General features: G+C 40.1%; 1 protein-coding gene across 11 annotated transcripts in view; it reads right to left on the reverse strand.

Moving 5' to 3' along the window:
• The window catches only part of plecb (plectin b), a 108,976-nt gene that overhangs the window by 73,235 nt on the left and 18,393 nt on the right, over positions 1-17,348 (reverse strand). For 2 of the 11 annotated variants that reach the window (XM_058647140.1, XM_058647139.1), the window contains exon 1: positions 10,003-10,063. The exons of 7 other annotated variants lie outside the window; for them this stretch is intronic. In XM_058647140.1, the coding sequence (XP_058503123.1) occupies positions 10,003-10,048 (46 nt within the window). In that variant the 5' untranslated portion in view covers positions 10,049-10,063. Of the gene's footprint in view, positions 1-1,398; positions 1,495-10,002; positions 10,064-17,348 lie in introns of those variants that run through there. 2 more of the 11 variants (XM_058647144.1, XM_058647141.1) reach the window with 1 other exon arrangement.

Consider the following 17,348-nt stretch of genomic DNA (forward strand, 5'->3'; position numbering starts at 1 on the left):
CACACACACACACACACACACACATACATACAACCAGCCAGCAAGCTAGAACATATCCCTCCAAGCAATACTATCTGACGTCCGAGAGCACGTTTTTTTGTGGAAAAGCTTGTGAACTAATGCATTCAGCAGTGATACCATAGACTGAGTTACATCACCTCTCCTTGAAAAGAATAAAGCAAACTCTAGACAATAGAGAAATAACATGTTCTAAGGGTTGGTATGAGGACAACAAACCTATAGTCGCTTCCATTCATTTACACACACACACTCATTACCAGCTTTAAAATGTGTGTTCCTTACAAGCCCAGACAAGAAGAGCAAATAGGCTACACAATCTGAGTGACACACTGATCCAAACCCATTATACAACCCCTGTTGAGAAACGTTCTTCTTTCCAAGTGTTTATAGATGTCTCACATTGTATAATGTTTGGATAATATAAAAACAACTGATACCTTGACAATGTTTTTTGATTGAATCGTACAAGTATCCATTGCTAATTGATTGTTTTAGTCTTCTCTTGGCTCATCAATCTCCAAAAAGGTGAGTCTGTAATCCTATCTGGGGGAAGTCCTCTTTGAGCAAAGCTTTCCCATGCATCCCCTCAGGCTGTAGACATATTCGGCTTTACAGTAATCTATTCATTATAGTTGCACAATGTCATAGCTGCTGGATAACTCAACACAAATTCCAATACACACTCTGCTTAATTTATGCCGACAAAGTGACATTACTACGACGTGACTGGTGCAGGTAAACGCTGATGTCGGAGATGCTTCGCCATAAACTGGTTAAAAAGTCTGGTTCTGTACTGATACTGATGTCTGCAACAAGTTAATAACAGCCAACAAAAGCCAAACTGTTCTTCAGAGATTTTCCACACACCCCACGCACAATGCATATACCGGTATCACAGAAGCCTTTTTTTGCCCTGAATCAGTGGAAAATCTATCTGTGTAATAAAGTTTTATTATGCTGATTCATATACTGCATAAAGGACAGAATCTGTTCCATAATAAAGCACCACATTGATGCAAAAATCCTGTAAATCCAGTGTCACCACATAAAACAATCCTCTGACCGTTACATGTGACGTTACGGTACCTACAAATGTTCCGAGTGATCAAAAAAGTTAAAAAGAGATAACTATCCTTCAATGTGGTGGCAAAATCAGGACAAATTTAGTCTTAGAGGCAGCTGCTGATTCCGACAGAGAGACAGACAGACACCTGCAGTGTGTTTGCTGCTGTGTTACAGTGCGACCCATGTGCAGTCCCTCCCTCAACAATGTCCTCTCCGCCTGCTCTCCACCTGTATCACTTTACCTTGGCTCCACTACCTTCCTCCTGTCTCTCTCTCTCTCTCTCCTGTTTCAGTGGCACTTCAGCGTCCTACCTTTGGTCGAATAGTAGTACTCCATGGTGAAAGTCTGCAGCAGTGTCTGAGAGTCCAACAAGCGTCACTAATTCCCTCTTTCTCCTTTTAGATCTCAGTGTGTCTCGCCGGATCTTTGACTTTCTCTGTGTTCTTTCTCCGCTCTCGCTTTCAAACACGTCACACAGCGTAGATCAACAGAAAGGGAGCCCCCCCTCCTTCACAGGTCAGAGCCGCCCTGCATACTAACACCTCTGTTACTCAGTGTGTGTGTGTGTGTGTGTGTGTGTGCGCGCTGACATTGAAGTGTTTGCAAAAGAGCTAAAATTTCAGAGCAACAACAAAGGCAAACAAGGGCGTCAAGTTAAAGGGCACAAAGAACATGAGTGAAAGGATAAAAAATCTGGCACAAGTATGTTTCAAAATAATTGCAGTATTCGTGAGGTTAAATGTAAGGGTTTTCAAGTATTTGGTCAGGGGAAGTAATGTAAAAGTCTCTTGCTGTGCAGATTATGCAGAGGAAAAAAAAGAAGGCTGCGTCTGAAAGTGACAGCAGTCTTTTTGTGATAAAAGAGACAACAAGACCACAGAGTCACAAAGAGGCTGCAGCATTCAAACGCACTGGAACTGAGCCACGCACTGAAGACTGAGTGAGTCTTTGTGTGGATATATATTGTGTGGAAATAGAGGAGGAGGACGTGTGTGCGTGTGTTGTGTAATATACTATAAAGTGAGGGTGTGTACGTCTGTCAATGTTTTATACGAGTGTGCAATTGCTGATCATGTCATCTAACTATGCTAAAATCATGTTTGTTATATTGAATCTGGTGCTTGTGGATGCACAAACATTTCCAAACGTTTAACATTTACATTTAAGCATTTAGCAGACACTTTTATCCAAAGCGACTTACAAAAGAGGAATAAGTTACATAGAAGAAGTCTTGGAAAGAAATCCATCAGATAGGAACAGTGGAGTGACAGAGGGTGAGAGTGCAGAAGTGGATCCAAGTGCAGAAGGAGATTGTGCAGGGGAACACTAGCTGTTTAACACTTACAATGATTTATATCCAACATGGAGTTTAAATAGACCCGTCATACAAGTGTCTAACTGAAAGTGCTCCATGCAAAGGTTTAATGATTAACACATTAACACTTAAATTACACCGCACATATTAACCCAACCTGAAGATATCAAGTGGACCCCGGGGAGGTGACTCGCATTAGGCCTGAGGATAAAGCTTCAGTTACAAGTGGCTGCCACTTAAAATGATAACCTATAAGTCCTACAACAATGACACTTTCTTTTTATCTTTTCAGCTACTTTGTGAAAATATTTTCACAGGGGATACATCGCCGTGTCATATTTGATATATATGTATATTATTCAATTCAAATGATTTCAACTATTGCTTCCTATGTCCTTAGATGATTCAGTATTCGGTATATCTGCCGAATATAGCGCTGCATTGTAACACATGTATTAGGTGCTTTAATGTTCCTCAAGAGCCTTTGCTTTTTATCACTTCCTGACAAACCTGCTAATCATTGATCATCCCTCCCTTTCTCAACTGTTTAACCTTTAACTCAACTTTCTTCCAATTCATCGCACTACTCCCCGTTCAGTTATAACCTGCATACTACAGTACATTTCTCAATACAACTTCATAGTATAACCCAACAAAACATTATTAAAATAGGATTCATTCAAGGATTACATGAAGACATGTAAGAAATTGTTTTGTAATACTGATAAGAATCTAACAGCATTGTTAATACTCAAAGTCTATGTTAGAAATGCATCCATTTAGCTGCAATTAATGCATGCATGCACCAACTATTTATACAACCTAAAAAAAGTCATGAGGAGAGCTGAAGCCAATCCCAGGTTACACCATGCTAAAGGCAGGGCACACATGGACAAGTCATCAGTGTAGCACAAGGGCAACACACAGAGTCAAACAACCACGCACACCCACACAGAAAGGCATAGAAATCTTGTTGTGGGGGTACAATGATGACCACCAAAACACCTAAAACTCATAAAAACAACTGTCCACACCATCAAGTTTATATTTTTTTATTTTTAAGTGCTGGACAGGTTCAGGACCCAAAGCCACAAGCTCGCAGATTTTCACCTTTGGTCTGTTCACATTTTCCACAAGGGAGACACACTTAAGTCATGTCACAGATGCTGAGCTGTGGCTCACCCGTACTATAATGTGTAAGGTATTTCCCCATGGGCGTCCCCATCACCAAAATAGCTCAACAGAGAGGGGAAACTACCGATGATGCATTTCCCAGTAGGGACATAAGGATAATTATGTCGCAGGAATGTCCTGAATTGTGTACACACTGCTTAAGGCACGGGTGTGGGACGAGATGCGTGAGGAGTCTGTGACAAAGAAAGCTGATGTGTCGAGTTACTTAAGTGAGGATGATAAAAGTTTTGGACAAATTGTCAAAATGTGTAGTTTCTTGTCAGAGAAGGTAGAGACTACAAATTATGGATTAAGTGGTGATGAACCACAGCTGTAACAATGCTGACGGATAATAAACAGCCAAGTCATTTCTTCTAACTCCCACATAGTTGAATACGAGAAAATGCGTTTGGAGAAAAAAATGCAAAGGCCATTCCACAAGTCAACAATAACAAGTGTCCCGTCTCACAGACCACACAGTCGCTGTTTTTCTAGCTCCTACTCGAACATTAAAATCATCCAAGGTCAGATTGTTAAGTAGGTGATAGTCCAGCCTAATATTTGATGGGACCGCAGGTGGTGAAATATGGACAAGAAATTATTTACTTTCAGGGAAAAAGAACAAATATGATTGTAGTCATAAAACAAGGGGTCCATTTTACAGTCTTTGTTTAGTTCTATGAAGTTAATTTGATTTTAGTGTTTAAATTCTAAGTTGTTGTAATTCATTTACTTTTATAATAAAATTATACAGCACTATTAAAACATTGTTCATGAATATTGTACATTTGAGCAATAATATCACCAGTAATACGGTAAAACAGAGTGTCCTGCTGAAGGATACCGGCAGCTCAAGCAATTTTTACTTTTTTTTCTTTGTCAAAAAGACGCGGAAGTATTTCACATCATGATTCGAGATCAGTTTACATTCCAGCTGTCTAAAATTATCCACAAGAGCCGCCATTATGTCAGACGGTCAACAGAGGAAGCTCATTATTCAGCTTGGCATTCCTGGATTACCAATCAGGCAGAATGTATGAGTCATTTGTATTTACTTTGAGCGGTTTGTTGATAATGTATCCTTTCGACAAAAAAATCCAAACAAAAACTCAAGACAGATAAGTGACTGCTTCTGAGCACTGGTCAATGAGTCACTTCCCATCTGGGATAACATCTAGTTCAAGAAGCTGCTGTTTCGTGTTCAGTCTCTGTGACCAGACGACCCATGGGATAATATACCACAGGTTAGATTCTCCCATGCAAATGCTTTTATGACTCATCCACACACGGGGAGTTTGAGGGGAACTGCTGCAGATCGTTCCTTTAAGTTCAGAGTCCACAAGCAGCAGTTCTTTGTCAAACTGCAAAAAAAATCATAAACTGTCCTCCCAAAAGTTCTATCATGTTCCCTTGTAAACATCAGACCTGAGTCTCATCTCACTCCTCTGACACGTAAGCTTTTGTCCAACAGTTTGTTTCCTTTTTAGGCTTAGTTAGTAGTTTTGGCAGCTGGCTGCTCTCTGACCAGAGATGCATTCATTTGAATTTTATCCAAGCTACAACAAGTCGACATATCTCATCCAAATGAGTATGGCACAGCACTGCGGCACAGTTTTTATGTTCCATGTTTCAACATTCTCCATGAAGGAGAGTTCAACTCCCTCCTGCGTTTCTTTCCTTCCTGTCATTGTGCTCCCCATTTCTTGACCTCTTTCAGAAGGATTCAGGACATTAAAATGGATCCAATGGATATAACATGTAAAACAAAATGTCAGTTAATGATTATGAAGTACAATGTTAACTAAGTTCACCGTTTAGCAGGGGTGGGAATCACATGGTACCTCACCATACGATACACAGTCCACGATGCCAATGATATCACAATACAACGATTCTGTAATGACCATATTGCGAGACAATAATATATCGATACATCAGGATATCTCTCAGTTTAACAGTGTTAAAAGTTAAAAGTGCACAATTTCTCTATTTATTTACAACATAGAGAACAAAGTGTATAAAGTCTATGTATTGAATGTAGATTGGGCATCTTTTAACGTAGCTTTCTCCACCATAAACTCCCTCTTCTTCGGCCAGGTAACTTCCGCCCAAGTTTCCATTCATTTATTTGAGCAGAGCCGCCACGAGAAGACATGAAGTAGCGACGCCCGGCGAGTGAAACTGGCAGGGACTTTTTACTTTAGAGCGCCATCATTTATGAATTCAAATATTGATATTTGCCCTGGCATCACCAGTCTTTGATTAGTCTTTGTTTTTGCTATTAATGACAAATGCTGTAGCAAAAGCGTCTCTGAAATCGTTGTTGTCGTCTGACAAGTCTAAAAATACTGTGGGTTTACTGTTTATTTTGTCTCATATTTTATAACCTATTGGTTACCAGCCAGAGAGATATGGTTTACCTCCCCAAAGCTCCAAATACTATAGAGAAAACAGAAATCTGGCAGTAGAAACTGTTGGGAACTCTAAGCATGATATGCCACAGACCAATATGTGGAAGCCCGTTTAATTAGGCCCTCATCATGAATCTGGAGAAGTCATATGACAGCATTTTTAATTTTTAATTATTTTTTCACCTATGGGATCATTATGGGTATAGCTCCAGCCATGGTGAACAGAACTCAGTGATTACACACATCCACAGAGTTTTAGCATTCACATGACAAGCTGCAATTACTAAAAGCACCCAAACATACAACTACACAAGTCGGCGTGTTCACGTCCGATAAAGGAAAAGAAGAATTCCATAACCTCCTCTCTCATGTAACAACAAACTGGCCTCAGAACTGCAAAGTACCACACTGGCAAGTAAACACACTGAGCATGTAGTACCTCTCACTCTGCTGTAAAATGAGTGATGCATTCAGGAACCAAACAGTGGCGTCTCCTCATGTCTGGCAGCAAACACAGGCCTCAAACTGTCCTGAATGCAAAAAAACGTGTTCCCCTGTAATCAGCAAACTGGAGATAATAGAACCAGCCAGTGCATTACTGGCACTGCTCATTGTTCACATGAATGCACCATGATGCCAACACAGCAAGTGGAAATTCAAAGAGAGCTAATTTCACGCAGAAATGTAAACGTCAACACAAGAAGACACAACTACGAAATATAATATCCACTCATAACACCTGTGTTCATAACATTTTATTATTCTTTTTTTGTGGTTTGAATATGACATTAAAAGACCTCATCACTGTCGGGATAGTGTGACAAACCCAGAAGAACAAAGACGTTTCCATGTCGTCTCTCACATGTTTGAGGTAAACAGCCAGGCTGGAAAACATTCAAATGTGCATGACACTCACTCATTACACAATAACCTGGAAGCCCCCGTGCCATACCCTCTATTTAACGTGCCTCACTCCAGACATGACAAATAGTACAGTGTTGTCACCTTCGCCCTTTGATTCTCTTGGTCAGGAAACAGTGGTGCAGTAAAGTATGACAGAAGGAAACAGAGTGCACGTAAGCTGCTCTTCAGGTCGGAAATGGCGATAGAGGGGCTGGAATCCTTTGGCCGGTGGCACAGAAACAGGGGAAATGAAGGCAGGAAGACAGGCATAGTGTCTACCACAGCACCTACAAACAGGTCAGGGAATTCCCTGTTCCTCTGATTAGGGAGGGATGTTGTGTATATACACTGTGTGTGACTGACAGTCTGGCAATGCAAAGGACAGGAAAGGCCATGCCTGAAAGCAAAAATAATGACGTTTCACAATCATAAAAGAAATCCTGAAATCTGTCATCATCTATTGCAGTAGAGACACATTTGCAGTCCCAGCAACATTTCCTCCATAGCAAAAGTTATTTCATTCTGACAATAGCGAGGAAACTGCACACACACACACAGACACACACACACACACGGACCACACCCTGTTCCTCCCATCACAGTGTCAAAGATGACCTGAAGGGCCCTCAAGCTTTTTGACTTGGTCCTAAACGATGAGGTAATATTTGTAGTCACTGAGATATGTGTTGCAGGAACAAACAGGATAGTTGACGGTATTAATGGAACTTTCTTTAGTGTGTCATTGGCAAGAATTTGTTTCTGTTTGTTGAAATACATAAAACGGGAATCTTTCTGTTAATTTATAAAACCCTTTTTTGGTAAAACACCATCTTATCTTTGCTCATTACTCAATATCCACAGCATCAGTCGTGCTCTGATTCGGGCAGCCTTATTAATTTCTCATCCTCAAAGCCCGCACTTCGTTTGGTCGCTCATCTTTCAGTTTTCTGCTGCATATGAATCATCTACAACAGGCAAAATTTCATATATTCCACTCGCTTCTTTTAAAAATTTGTTTTGTTGTTGTTGTATCCCTTTTTGTCATTTGTCTGCCCTGTTTCTATCCGGCCTCTTGGCCAGCTCGTTATTGTAAATGAGAATTGGTTCTCAGTTGAGTTACCTGGTTAAATAAAGGTAAAATAAATAAATAAATAAATAATCTAAAAATGATTTCATTTCTAGCTTTGGATATATATATATATAAATAAGTTATAAATATAGGTTTAAATTTAAACGTAGTCCTGTTTAGTGATAGATGGTACGCTGTGTGATGTAGGATGTCGTAGGATGCTACAGCACATCTCCAAATGTGCACAGCAGTTGTCTGTGGATATATGTGACAGAGAAATGCCCCTGGGGAAGATCTCCCCTGAGGAAGAGCAACTGATACAGAAATCATTAGATGATGAGATACAGGCAGCTAATAAGAGAGACACAGTGACAATCTAACAGGCCTTGCACATGTAATATGTGCACTGACGCACACTGCTAGAAGCATGTCATACAGTATTATGTCGCTAAAATCCTGAAACTTCAATTCAAGGGATCTGATGAATGAGTGTGTCCCCACACTGAAGTTCCTCGTAGGCCTCGTCTAACGTTTGCACTGTGGTGAGATCCAATATATAGTTTCCTTTTAGTGTGACTGTGTGAAGAATCACATGCACCAGGAAAAACCAAAGTGTCAGACACTTGATTTTGATGTCGTCATCTTTGGCATTGTGATGTGAAATACTGTCCAGCATCTCCCACTATATGCTCATTTTTTAACCCTGGGATTCAAAATCATGCATGAGCACACTCCCCAAGAAAAAAAGAAACTGGCCGGCATCTTTGTGTTAAGTTAGCAGGGTGATCAATAAAATCTATATGACCACCACTTTGCCCTAAACCATTATTCTACCCTGACAGCCACTGCCACCACATCCTTAATGGTGGGGGAGTGGCATCATGGTACCATCAGATCACTATTTGTCTTTCCTTGGTCCTTTTAGGGGTCTTATTTGTTAGTCTAGTTTGATTAATTGATGGATGATTATTGTTGTTATTAATTAATCAAATTAGTAGAACCTACAGTGGCTTAACCAAATGTTCTGTGTTTGATCAACAGTGCTAACAAAAAGCAAATTTTTGTTTGAAAAATTAAATATGTATCCTGCAGTTTTTTATCAATTATACATGATCAGAGGAGGATTGTTCTGTGTGAGCAGCCTTTCTTAGGGTGTAATCCTGGCAAACTGTACGGTATGTCTGGGTTAAAAGCTGTCAAAGAAACATGACAACTCATACCAGTTACACCTATCAGCTGTGTTTATAATAAACTCTTTTGACCTCTGTGGTCATCGCATTCTTCCTTCTCATTACTATCAGTATAACTGGAGGAACATGTGTGCATAAGTTGTTCTAAGAGGTCAAAGCTGACGGGTCATACGCTGAAACGACTGCAGAAGACAGACAGATGATTGAAAACAGAACAACTAATGCAAAAACTTAATGATGTAAACATGTCTCCTATTCCCTGTTTTATGTGATCATGAATGGAATTTGATGACACACAGTTACAGGTAAGTCAAGGTAGAGCTGCCCATGCATTATGTGCTATACCACATCTGACTTTAGCTGAGATGACACGATGTGAAACTTTGCATGGAGTGTTTGCATGGCAAATGTGAGATCAGCGCATACATCAGTGAACCATCATGCTATTCAGTCCCAGTCAGTATTTGTCTCTTTGTACAAAACGAATGAGTGATGGGGTTTCTTCTAACAACCTCACACAGGTAGGAGAGAGAAGTCCAGCACAAAGGTGAGAGGAGCTTCTTCTCTGCTTCTATCCATAATTACATTTAACTTAAAAGTTACTTTTCATTTGGATCAATAATCCAGAGGCAGAATTCAAAGTGTAGACTCTGAGCTGGGGAGGTTGTGAGCTTCTGCTGCTTCTCAAACAATACTAGAGTGAGACACCCCTTCCCGTCTGCCTTTCCACAGAGACACAACAACACAATAACCTGCCCCACCCCCTTCATTCTTTACTGTCCGGCCACTTCATTTCATGTGAATTCCACATCATGCACAGTCAAAAAGACAAAAAAATCAGAATGAAGAAATACCTTTCAGAGATGCTATCTCATTTTGAATAGACCTGCATTTGTCCATTGTGACTTTCTGGCCTCCGTGTTGCTGTAAATATTGATGAGGATTGAAAACTTTCCTTTTTCTCTTTGGCACAAGTGATGAAAGACCTAATTCTGAGTAGATTCCTCTGTATGATGTGTTTTAAAGAATTAAAGTCTGCTCCATCTCTCTCTGGTCACTTTCCTTATGCCCCTGCTACTGTAAGTCCTCTGACCAGAATGCTTCACTGTTTTGGTTCCTGTGACACACCATGTGCACACACACACACAAACCTACTTCCTGTCAATCAGTTGCACGCACACACACACACACACACAAACATTTTGTATGTAGGAATCTACTCTCTCCTCCCTTGGCCCCTCCTCTTCTTCCGCTACCGCCTTTCTCAGTCAGTCACTGCACCTTTACCTTAGCCAATCACAGTTAAACAGCTGCTAGAAACCAGCCCTTCAGGATAAAGAGTGGATTAGCTATCAATCATTCCACTTCCACTCAATCATGATGGGCAAGACATCAGGAATGAATTTGTGGAGGATACAGATAAACAGGAAGCAGAGAATGGAAGAAAGTTATATTGATTTGTTGAGCGTGTGTGTGTGTGTGTGTGTGTTCAAGCAGCGCACGCCCTGCTTTTACTCCCAGGTTGAACCTCCTACTCACGCATTCTGACCACAAACAACTCTCCTGCTTTCTCTCCAATTTCTAACCAAACTAGCCAAGTAATAATAATATCATTTATCAGTTGTGAACATATTACCACAAAAAGATTTATTTTATCACAACAGTCACTCTGATAAAGCAATGCATTCAGCTTTTATGACAAAATACCCACAAGTGACAATTGCTGTCAATGTTGGTAGCCTTATAGAGAACTGTAAAGAACTGTTTTCCCAAAAACATCATTTTTTCTAATGATGTCACAAAGTTTTCATTGTTATGGTTCAATAAGGTTTAGGCCCCAAATGATTTGTTTAGGTTCAAGGAAATATTATGGCTTGGATTGAAATACATAATTAGCTGCAATAACTAGCTGCCGGCCACATGGGGGCAGCAGAAACGGACCGTACACACCATTGGTATTTTTTTAAATCAGTTTTTATGACAAATGTTTTCGGGGGGAAGTGTTAATTTAAACATCCATCAGAGAGAGGGCAATGTTTCAAATCACACTGCGGCCTGCGTCGTGAATGTAATCAAGTCTAATGACAGCTCTTGTTCTGCTTTGGTCTCCACCTACTACTCCAGAGGAAATACAGTACAGTACCTGGCTCTGTGGCTGCTAAATGCTCCACAATGTTCGCTCATGTGGCTCAAACACAAATCTAATACAGCTATTAGACTCCTCATATTATGTTATTAAATGTATGTAGTTCAGCGATTCAAAAAATTATGCTTTGTGTGACTATTCTCAGAAAACCAATGCTTCCTTTGTACCAAGTGTCAAAGCCCTGCCAGTTCATTGATGCACAGGCTGCAGTCAAAGCCACAGAAAATTGATTAAACTGTACCAAATCAAAATCTACCAGACCACGTGATGGTAAATCAATGCATCAAGTAATATTGTTTATTTTTTTATTTAATGCCTGCATGGCTTTTTGTCCATAAGAGAAGATGTCGGAAGGAAACAACTGATGCTTTTTTTGGTGGCAGGAAAAAGGGGAATTCAATCATGTGTACTGTGTGTAAGAGAGACACAGAGAGAGTGCTTTTATAAGAGTGCACAGCTTTTGGAAGTAGCTGTAGCAGTCATATCTGAGATGTTTCAATATGTTTGGCTTTCTGGACCGGTGCCCATCGCCGTCTTTCTATGGCCGACTCTCGTCACTGTGGCATGTGAGCCAGATAATAGAGTAAAAGAGGTCTAAAACAAAACGTTAGGAACCATGAAGAGTACAAGCACTTTCTACACTGAACTGTGTCAGTAAGTAAAGACAACACCAATGAACAAACTCTGCTTTTTACACATTAAGATTTCAGTTGTTCATCACAACCACAGGAAACCACCAGTGGACAGCGACACCTGGCTTTTAAAAGCAATGTTGAAAGAACAAACTAGGAGATTTAAAAGGTACAAAACCTTTGAAACAGCACTGAACGTGACACCACACACTTCAAACCATGCATTAGAACAACAAAAGGACTAAACACAACGTTTGACAATGAAGTAAACTCAGGTATTTGATTTAGTGGCATCTAGAGGCATCATATTGCAATAAAACACATAGTGGTACAACACAGTAGAGCTGAAACGATTAATCGATTAATCGATTCTGAATCGATTACTAAATTAATCGGCAACTATTTTGATAATGTTCATGATTAAAACAAGATTTCCAATTGTTTAAGCTTCTTAAATGTGAATATTTTCTTCATTTCTTTGCTCTGGATAACAAAGAAATCATTAAAAGTCAATCATTTTGGTTTGTGGACAAAACACGACATTTGAGAACATCATCATTTCCAGGTTTGACAAACACCGTTCAACATTTTTTAAGGTTTTCTGACATTCTGAACACCAAGCGATTAATCGAGAAAATAATCGACAGATTAATCGATTATGAAAATAATCGTTAGTTGCAGCTCTACAACACAGCATACTCTAAACTCTTTTTCCTAATTTAAAATGGATGTGGTAACATGGAAAAGCACACAATAATATATTGTATGGTTTTCTTAAGTCCTTACTTAACTTTTACCCTTTGCCTGACATTTGGAATGTGCAGACGCTTTTCCTCTCGTGTCCATTTCAAATGTTTAACGGAGATGTAAAACAAACGGCAGACCCGCAGCTGTTCATATGGTTACATACGGCAACAAACACAGCTTACAATGTCAAACACTAACTCTTCAGCTGTTCAAGGTTACGGGGATGGGACCTTCAGCCACCAGCAGCATTTCATATCTAGGTATCCGGAGGAATGAGAGTTATGGGCAGGGCTTTTGTCGTGCCACTCCAACCCGAGCCTCGGTGCAGTTTGCAAGTCCAGCACAGACTTAATAGCAGGATTCTGCCAATCTACACAGGAGTCTGATAGCGGCCAGGCGGACTGTAAATTGCTGAGATGTCTTTGTTAAAGGCCTGCTGAGGGGATCTTCTCTTAAACTCCCACTGACAGTCAAAGTTACTGTTCACTGCATCGCTGATGGGTTTATCACTGCAGCTAGATTAGGCCTCTTGCATGATTCCTGCCTGTCCATCACTACACTGCCTCTGTCAGCTGTATCAGTGTGTGTGTGTGCAGTCTAAGAATTCAGTAGGCATTAAAGTATTTTTATATGTGGACACTTTTTTTGCTAATAAGTAAAACAATTCAATACTTAGGGTTTTTTTTTTTCATTGTTACATCACAGTATGTATTCTAACCCTATTTTCTGATGTTTTATAGCCTTGCCAGTTCTCAGCTCAGTTGCACGCAAACCCCTCAGATTGGTCGCCCTGATGCAGCAACCAGACAAAACATTCCACCTGTCTGAGGTCATCCAGACACTCAAATCTCCAGCCCAATGTACTAGCTTAGAGGCCGAAAGCAGCAGTCAGCAGAAGAGAAGCCTCCCCACTGTGTGAGCCAGTGATGAGCCAGTGAACTGAATACAGCAGATCGCTGCATGTGAATCCAGAAAGTGGTGTTGTGAAAGAATTACATCAGATTGAAAAAAATAAAATGGTGTCTGTTTTCTTCACTGGGTGACCTCTGCTGTATATGAGGCATCATGGACTTTTTGGAAGGGTGGGGTGTTTGTGTTTAATAAACTTTAACACGACTAATCTTTAGAAAACAATATTCATGTGTAGGATGGATAGGAGTGTGGGTACTGTATGGATCAATGAGCAAACAAACCTGATGGCGCAAAGGATAATAAATGTTATTTGCCTTGTCTACTCAAAGCATTTTACACAGTCTATTGTTCATAAATTTTTTTCTATATCATTCACAAAACACCATTTCCATCATATTTACATAGTGCCTAAGGTAACTTTAGTGCATGTACTGCAGGAGCCAGGATTGCACAACAGGCCTTCTGGTAAGTAGACCCACCTTTTTTTATCCTTCATGACAGAAGCCCAGGGAGAAAGTTAATATTTCTAAATGCCCAGCATTAGATGTGGATACTAGCTAAATAAAATTGAACATGTGGCTGACAATAAATAAAATAGTATGCTTTTCTGTTACAGATCTTGGGTTCAACATCATGAACCCTGCTTTTCAATTTGGGGAATCCACAAACATCAGCTTGCTTTTACTTAAACACCATGATCGTTTTTCTGCCATGTTTTACAGCCCCATGTGTTGTGTGTGTACAAAGCTGAAAAACAATGTGTAGGAGAAGAGATTTTTTTGTTGACAGGCAAAGATCTAGCAGCTGTTATGACCTCCCTGCTGATTCCCCTGCCGTTCTTATACACATAAAACTGGTGAGGAATTCTGGGAGTTAAGGCAGAAGAGAAAGGAATGACCCATGCGGGTTTCCTCCTACACGCTCCACCCTTCAGGACCTAAAAGCCGGACCCACGGGAGCTCTAAACTTGTGTGAGATCGCTCCTTGAAAAGAGCCTCCTGTTTTGGATAAATTACAACAGTAGAGGCGGACACTGGGAAGTTCTGCTCTAACTCACATCCTATTTTCAGAGTCAAGAAAAAGAAGGTGTGTGATTAAAGTGAAAAACTTTCCGCAGTGGACAGGGAGTAAAATGGGGGCCCAAAGGTCCGCCGCCTCCTCTCTGACGCACTGGCTTTTACTTGAAGCGGATCCAAGACCATCACGAAAGGGATGCCGTCATTTCAGCTTTATTTAGACTCAACTATCAGCTACTGAGAAAGAAGAGACTGGTCCATGGCTTCATTAAAAAATGATCTAAGATCCTCATGCTCACCACAAGCATGTTTAATATGAAATGGAACCTCAATCTAATCATCTTTTTCAGCTACTGTCCCTGAGGTCCAGCACATCAGCTTGAAGCTTTTCATATATTAGGGATTTCAATAAAAGTAAATTATTCTGTTTACTTTTTAATTTGCTTTGTTTTATAAGGGTTGCTGTTATGAGGGCAGTGATCCACTAGGGGCTATACTTAGCAATGGAGTTGAAAAAAGTTGACAGGAAACTACATGTTGTGATACTACATATCAGACCCAGAGAAGCCAAGAAAGAGCTGCATGTTTATTAATCTCCATTTCAAATAGAAGAAAAATTTAAGATGTCAGTCTGCATATATTATTAACGAACAGAGCATGGTTTACTTCATCAGATATTCACTAAACACATTGTGTTCCTACAGGGAGCAGTTGAAATCCCCCGGGAGCTGTGAGCTGGATGCTTACATAAGGCTGGAAACAGTGTGTGTGCCATGCATAGCCTCCACTGAGCCTTATGAGAAAGTAAATTGAGCTTTTGATATAAAATTATATTATATTATATTATATTATAAAAGTTCTTCCCAATGAGTACTCATTTGTAACTTCCTTTACGTACCATCCTTTTTTATATGATTCCTGAGGTAAATGTCAAAGTGAATCAAAGTGGAACTTCTGGCTTGAAAATTGTCATTCATTTGTTATGTTAAAAATAATTTAGTTCTATAAAAACAAAGCTCTATCTCTATGTTTGTATATTAATATGTTTTATTTGTAAATGATGGCAATATCACCTCTTACGCTGACTAAGAATAACCCTCTCAGAAGGAAATCAAAATATTGAAATGAATTATACGTTATTGTTAGAGTAGTGCACTAATTATTTATACGGTAACTGTCTCAACTGTATTGTCAGTGATAGTTTGAATAGAACTTTCAATGTACCAATGAAATGGCAGAGACAGTTTTGGAGTCCAAGATAACAGCTGTTGAGCAGGAGTCTGTGACAGAAGGCATCTACTGTAATTGTCTCATCTAACAAACCACTATTGAGAGAAAAACCAACCACAGCACCTGATTAATGCTAAGAGCAAGAAAGTAACGCACCATTCCTCTCCATTTCACTTTCGCTTCCTCTTAATTTCTGCTTTCAATCTCTGACCTGTCTCAGTTTCACTGTAGCACTCCATCTCTCACTTTCCAATCACATCTCTCTCCCACACTTTCTGAATGCCTCATCATCTTTTTCTGTCTATGCGTGACAGGGAGTTTCTCCTGGAAGCGCCACACTGGCTACTGCCCACAAGTCTCTGCTCTCAGTATAGTCCGTGGGACCTCTGTCCTACATGTCTGAGAGATGGACACCAATTCTCCCACACACTTTCCAGCTTTCTAAACATTGACAATAACATGCAAGTCTCAATTCCTCTACAGTCTCTTGCAACCTACTGCCTCCTACTGTAAGTCACTCAAAATACATGTCAGACGTCTGTATTCAGCAGCACAGTTCTAAACGCATGGCCATTGAGATACTGAGACAAAGACTCAGAAGATGGTCAAATTTTCCAATGATTTTTTTTTTTTACTTTTTTTGTCTGACTGAACTTGAAGTCCTTTGTGTATCAGCACAACAGGCTGCACCTCACTGCAAGTTTTTACAATCCATCCGATACAAGCATTACCAAGTAATGCAACAATTGGCAAATTAACAATGGTGCACGATCCAAGAAACATTTATCTATATGCAGTTTTTAGGTATGTTTGTGCATTAACTAAATCCTGTGCTGATATTTTTGTTTTATCTCCTGTGAAGCACTCTGTAAACTCTTAGGACTTATCATGTGATAATGTGATGTTGTGCTGTACTGTACAGTTACAGATTAGTTTAATATAGTTGAAAGGTGCATCAACATTGGCCTGATCACAGCTTTATGTAATGCAGGCACCACCTCATGAAGCAGATGTCATATCAGGTAAACAACCCTCACTCCTTACCTTCAGCTGTTAAAGCCAGAGTCTAGTGATTTATACCATACCCCCCCATGCTTCCATAGTCCTGCTTCACATCAACCATACTCCTGCCATAACTGTGATAACAGTTTTAACAACTTCGTGAGAAACAGGTGAAATATTACACACTGGGCCCATTCCACCCAAAGTTGCTTTAAAGCCACAACTGAGTTTACAGTAGCTGTGTCAAAGTGCAGCTACTGCACTACAGGAAGGTCCAGAATTAGCAGTGATTTGAACTTTGAGATAAGAAAACAAACAGCAGCAAACAGGCAGCTTTTTTCCACAGTTGTTTGACCTGCGGCAGAAAAGAGTGTGGCCACACCCGTGAGACCCAGAGATCAATGGACAGAGAAAACACACTGTTTAGGCACTGTTTAGTTTTGCAGTGGTCCAACGTCCTTGACACATCTTTATCTATGACACAAATCATCCACTTTTTATGCAACGCCTGTTTG

This window comes from Solea solea, chromosome 13, assembly GCF_958295425.1.
Source record: "Solea solea chromosome 13, fSolSol10.1, whole genome shotgun sequence".
Taxonomy (NCBI): Eukaryota; Metazoa; Chordata; class Actinopteri; order Pleuronectiformes; family Soleidae; genus Solea; species Solea solea.